This window comes from Hordeum vulgare, chromosome 2H (genome assembly GCF_904849725.1).
Source record: "Hordeum vulgare subsp. vulgare chromosome 2H, MorexV3_pseudomolecules_assembly, whole genome shotgun sequence".
NCBI classification, from domain to species: domain Eukaryota; kingdom Viridiplantae; phylum Streptophyta; class Magnoliopsida; order Poales; family Poaceae; genus Hordeum; species Hordeum vulgare.
In genome coordinates, this window is record NC_058519.1 from 107517781 (window position 1) to 107523599 (window position 5819).

Here is a 5819-nt window from a genome sequence, read left to right on the forward strand (position 1 = left end):
TACTCAAGACGGCGTTGTACAAGGGGGAGTGTTGCGAACCGACTAAAACTGTAACGCAATTAGCGAACCGTCATTAGAACGTGATTAGTCCGTTATTAGTCTAAACGTCGTACGGACGCATCCGTCCGTACGGACGCCTTTTTGTACAGACGCCTTTTACATCTCGCGTCTCAAATCCTTGTATAAATATCTCAGATCAATCAAAGAAAGAAGATTCGCACAAGCACTTTCGTTTCTCATCTTTACAAATAACAGCGCAGCACAGCAAGGGAGGTGGGGGGTGGGTCACTGGGTTGTGGTGCGGGGACGTGGCCCCGTGCCGTGTACACGTGCCAGTGTGCCCTTGGCAAGCGAGCACCGCACCATCTCTCGCCGTATTCGACTCCTCCTCCACCGCCCCCTCCCCCGCCCCCTGGATTGGGAGCCAAGAAAACCAGACCATAGATCCTCCGAGACCAGCGCTTCCGATCCATTCCGCCTCCCCCGCCTCCTCCCCCGCCGCAGCCCTGCACCTGGAGGCTGCTTCTCTTCTCTCGCCGGGCGCTCCCGCAAGTCGCAGCCAAGGTGATAACTAAGCTCCCCAAACCCTGTGCTGTCTTTCGTAAAAAAATCGTTTGTCCATGCATGCGGCCGTGCTAGTTTTTACGCGGTAGGGTGAAAATTTAGTGGATTCCTTTTGCTGCCTTGAGACCAGGAGGCTCTGATTTTGCTCGGCTGATCAGTTGAAGGTACTTGCACCTACATGCCTATGCCTCGTGGGCTGTGTGCTGTAATAAGAGTTTCTTTTGATTCAGAAGATGCCCAAACCGTGTGCTCGTACTTCTTGCAGTTAGAATTACTAATAATATACTTATGTTCGAGTATGATTATTTGCCAGACAACTTCTTCTAGATGCTGTGCGCCCACTGTGTGTAATGCACTTCCTTATTTGGTGATGACTTCTGGGTAAAATTTTCCTCTTTAATAAATCCTTCATCAATTTGCTGTAGAAATGGCTCGACCTGAGGAAAACGCGAAATTCCCCAGCTGTGATGCCTACTTTGACACTATCCAGTCCAAGAAGAAGCTCCCACTGGCTTTGCAAGAGTCGCTGACCGCTGCCTTTGCTCAGATCCCAGTCGCATCGTTTCCTGATGTTCCTAGTGGCCGAGGTATATATGCACTTCTGCAAAAGAAACGACTCAATCTGTATACTCTGTCTTATATTTTGTCACATATATGTTGTGGTGTTGTTTGTAACGACCGATGTCCTCTCTATACTGTAGTGACTGAAATTCCTGGAGAAACTTCTGTTCTTGATGCTGTTAGAATATTATCTGAGCACAACATAAGGGCAGCGCCAGTGCTTAACCCTGAACCTGGGGCTCCGGCTGATTGGCAAGGGAGGTATCTTGGCATCATAGAGTACTCAGCCATCATCCTTTGGGTACTAGATAATGCTGATCTCGTGGCCGTAGCTCTGTCAGCTGGATCAGCAACTGCTGCAGGAGTCGGAATAGGCGCTGTTGGTGCAGTGGGCGTGGCTGCATTAGGTGCAACTGGCCCGGCAGCTGTCGCTGGGTTGACTGCTGCTGCAGTAGGTGCCGCTGTTGCTGGCGGGTTAACTGCTGAAAAGGGTGTTGCGAGGGATGGAGTAACTGCTGCTGATCATTTAGGGGAAGATTTCTACAAAGTTCTGCTTCAGCAAGAACCTTTCAAATCGACTACAGTATGACAATTGCTCTATCTTGAAGTCTCTTTTTTTTGTTATGTTGATCAAGCATTGAATCTATGCACCAGAGCAACGTAATTGACTTAATGTTTGGTTGTTTGGCTAAACCAAAGTTTGGCTACACTTGAGTTAGAATTCAGTATTCAAAATCAGATGGGGCTGGCAATCGGACCGAAAAGACCAGGACCTTAGTCCGGTTTCTTTTTCATAGACTGGTTGAGAAAGTACTTGCTAATATTTTCCAGTTAGAGTCGGTTCGTGATTGGGGGTATCCTCACATTCCACAGATCTGTGTGCTAAGGCTCTGAAAGTAACTGGGTAAGGATGTCGTGGTGGTTGGGAACTAAATGGTGTATATTTGTGCATATAAGTAATGAATTAATTTATGTGAAGTATTAAAATGTGGGTTTTAACCATCATGATTTTGTTTGAAATGAGGGTCTGGCGTCGTTTTCACGATTCTTTTGCTGTTAGTTGTCTTTGTACAGTTTTGAATGCGATGGTTATGCCATCCAATTTGACATAATTCATACACGTCTTGCTTCGCTTTGTGGTATGTCAGCTGCATTGCGATTTGTTGCTAAGGTTTATTTGGTTATCTCCTCCAGGCCCTTTAATTTAGCATTGCATGTGTGTCTTCTCTTGTAGACCGTGCTAACCTGTATCCTTTATCCTTTTGTCGTAGGTTCGAACAATTGTTGAATCCTACCCATGGTCTCCTTTTGTGCCAGTTACGCTTGACAGTTCAATGCTTGCTGTACTACTGTTGCTTTCCAAGTATAGATTGAGGAATGTCCCTGTGATCGAACCTGATAAGCCAGTTATTAAGAACTTCATTACTCAGACTGGTGTTGTTAAAGGACTTCAACAGTGTAAAGGAAGGGATTGGTTCGACTATATTTCGGCACTTCCTCTTTCAGACTTGGGGCTTCCATTCATGTCTCTTGATGAGGTTATTTGTCTCACCTCGCTGCCTCTTTAGTTAAACTCTTTGTAGTGTAGGATTTAATCCTCTGTGCTATCCCGATTGTTTTGGATCTGCAGGCGGCAATATCTGAAGTAGGACTTCAAATAGGCTTTCACTGTGTTATAACTTATAAAACCTTGTTTATTGAGAAATTTACAATCTTGTGTTTTCTTCAGGTTATTACGGTTAACAGCGATGATCTAATCTTAGAAGCTTTCAAGTGCATGAAGGATAACAAAATTGGCGGAGTACCCGTAGTAGAAGGTCCCAATAGGAAACTTGTCGGTAGTGTGAGCATAAGGGACATTCGCTTCCTGTTGCTTAGGCCTGACTTATTTTCTGATTTCAGGTACGAAGCGACCCAACCAAATGATTTATTCCCCTGTGTGTTTTTGTGAAATGTGTCTAATGAAATGTTTGATCCACATAGGCATCTTACCGTCTTGGAGTTCATGAAGGCTCTAGGCTCCACTCTTACTGATTCAGGGGGTGACGTACTGGTGAAGCCGCCGCTCACCTGTGCACCTGATGCTTCTATGGGCAGCGTGATTGACAGCATCGGATCGAGGATAACACACCGGATATACGTGGTGGATGGCGACTTTGAGGTGGTCGGTGTTGTGACACTGCGAGACGTGATCTCCTGCTTCATCCACGAGCCCCCTGGCTTCTGCGACAGCTATCTTGTTTCAGCGATGGAGAAGCTCGAGGACAAAGCGGATGTCGATTCTTCCGTCGAGAACAGCTGAGCTGCTCCCGGGAGTGCATGACGGCCGAAATGACAGACAAGGTTAGTGAGCACTGAGCAAGTCTTGTAGTTGGACTGGTTCGTTCAGGTGGTGGTGTTGACACAGTAAATTCTGTGTGGGGGTGACAAGGCATTTCAGTGATCTGTTAGTGTGTACTTTAGTTTGTCAGCTGCTGTACCGAGTACCCGACTTCGCTGATCCGCACCTGTTTCCTGGTGCAAACACTGCAGTGGCGATTCTGTGATTTGTAAAAACGTTAACGTACCAAAAGTTTGCCTAATCTCAACCATGTGTACCTCTGTATCCTCCTCGATCTATCTATCAATCAAGTAGTCTAATGTATGACAGTAGTTTAAGCTTGCAGGCGTCGCAGGTTTTCCTTTTCATCCCTGAGCTAGCAATACAATTTTTGTACTAAGTTAGGTACAGAAGAATTCATGGCCAATAACATTTTCTTGCATCACATGAAGTCTAATTCCAAAAGTAATCAACTGAACACTAATACAGATAGAAAAAGCTACACTAATACACATAGAGTCCAACTACAATTATTTAGGTATAGAAGGATGCAGATAGAAAAAGCTACACTAACACACAGAAAAACTTGCTCGTCCAATTACAATTATTTAGGGAACACGCAAGCACAGGAGATGCTAGTTTTAGAAGTCACAGACCTACACCGTGCAAAATGACGACCATGGGATACATGAACTGAACGTGCCCTTTGCCCGCTCTGCTGAACAGCATTGCGTGAATCAAGGACGCAGATCCGACCGTGAAAGCTTGCACCTGAATCAGAAATGCGAGGGAACGACGATGGAGGGGAGGAGAGGCACGCAAGCGGTCACGAACAAATGGCACGAAGTGCACACGACCCCAAGACTCTGCAGACGACACATGGATACAGTTAACTTGTAGAACTAAGATTTGGAAAGCTAGAAGCAATTCAAGCATCAGCATCGTCCATTCTAATGCAGAGACTACCATTAAAAAAAAGATCTGCTGGATAGAAAAAGAGGCAAACAACTCAAGGAAATAGTAGTAGTAGTAGTACTCACAACGTGACGAGCCCGAGTATGAAGCAAGCGGTCACTAAGCTCTCCGAGTAGTCGAACACCGCCGGCGCTCCCGGAACCAGCACGGCGTCGATGAGGTGGAGCGTGAGGCGGTTGTTGTAGACGACCGTGTTGGTGACCCTGGCCTCGTCCGGCGTTCCGAACGACGACGGCGACGAAGAGAGCCTCATGGTGCCTTCGCAGCTGCAGATGGTGAGCATGCCGTCGCCCCAGCGCCCCCTATCGAGCGTCCGCACCGCGATTTCCCCGAGGCTTTCGTACAAATTGAGCTCCACCTCGGAGGAGCGCGCCGCCACTCCGTGGTACAGAAGAAGCGAGGCCTGGCCGCCGGCGGTGAGGTTGCGGAACCGCGGGAGGAACGCCGCCACCGCGTCGTCGCCCGGGCAGAAGACCGTGAGCCCCGCCTCGCTCTGCTCGCGGAGCACCTGGCTCACGCCGGCCGTGGCGGCGACGAGGCCGGCGAAGGCGCCGCACCCGTTCTTGGACAGGATCTGCTCGATCGCCAAACCCCTCGGCGGCGTCGCCTCCGGCGGTTGTCCCTCGGCACAGGGGACGAGCAGGAGGAGCAGCAGTATGGTGCAGGGGGGCAGGGCGACGGCTCTGGCGGACGGCATTGTGCTTGATTCCCCTGCTCGTCCAAGAATAATGGAGGTATGGTGGACAGGGTTTCTCTCGACTGGTGTTTTGGCTCGGCCGAGTTCTTTCAGGGACTCACTCACGGCACGGGGGTGGGGGAAGAAGGGTTTTTGGCTTTCAAGGCCCGTGTTCCGGTGGTCTTGATTGCACTTCTGTTTTTGACTCTGCCCATGTGCAGCGCCCCGGTTGCCATTTTCTCCTTGCTGGTAGTATGCCAAGAAATGGTGATGGGCTTTATGACGTTGTGAGTCTTGTGACAGAAGCTGTGGCCATGGCTGACCGAGGGAGGAAAGTGTACACCCATGGCCATGGATGGTGGCAACTTTGCAAGGATGCAGCAGGGTGACTTACCAAGCCTTGGGACTTTCCACCAAGCTTCATGTGCGGTGAAATTTGACGCGTCCTGGTATGTTGCACGCGTGAGTTACCGTGGATTTTACTTTGAGCAATGATATTTAGCGCCTTGTGTTAAGTTGATCCAAGCAGAAATAATGGATTTCGGTTTAGCGTCCTCATCCTCCACAATCATGTTATACAAGATTACAAAACGTGTCATCAGTCGGCAAAATGTCTCTCGTTCTCATAACATTGCATCTCCAATAAAAATACCCCGACGAGCTTGAAACACTCCGAATGTCATATCCATTTCCTTCCTAGCACCTTCTTGTATTTGTAGTCTT

At 48.4% G+C, this 5819-nt stretch overlaps 2 protein-coding genes across 2 annotated transcripts; one reads left to right on the plus strand and one right to left on the minus strand.

The window, feature by feature from the left end:
• Positions 1-307: 307 nt before the first annotated feature.
• LOC123425381 (SNF1-related protein kinase regulatory subunit gamma-1-like) lies at positions 308-3713 on the plus strand. Its single transcript, XM_045109072.1, has 6 exons — positions 308-564; positions 990-1151; positions 1266-1708; positions 2397-2663; positions 2855-3027; positions 3109-3713. Exons 2-6 carry the CDS (start codon positions 992-994, stop codon positions 3425-3427), a joined length of 1362 nt encoding a protein of 453 aa, XP_044965007.1. The 5' UTR covers positions 308-564; positions 990-991; the 3' UTR covers positions 3428-3713.
• A 138-nt stretch (positions 3714-3851) lies between these two features.
• LOC123425382 (fasciclin-like arabinogalactan protein 2) lies at positions 3852-5317 on the minus strand. The gene is made up of 2 exons (XM_045109073.1): positions 4486-5317; positions 3852-4311 (listed from the first exon to the last, which is right to left on the minus strand). The coding sequence occupies exons 1-2, from the start codon at positions 5115-5117 to the stop codon at positions 4272-4274; spliced, it is 672 nt and encodes a 223-aa protein (XP_044965008.1). The 5' UTR covers positions 5118-5317; the 3' UTR covers positions 3852-4271.
• Between the last annotated feature and the right edge of the window lie 502 nt (positions 5318-5819).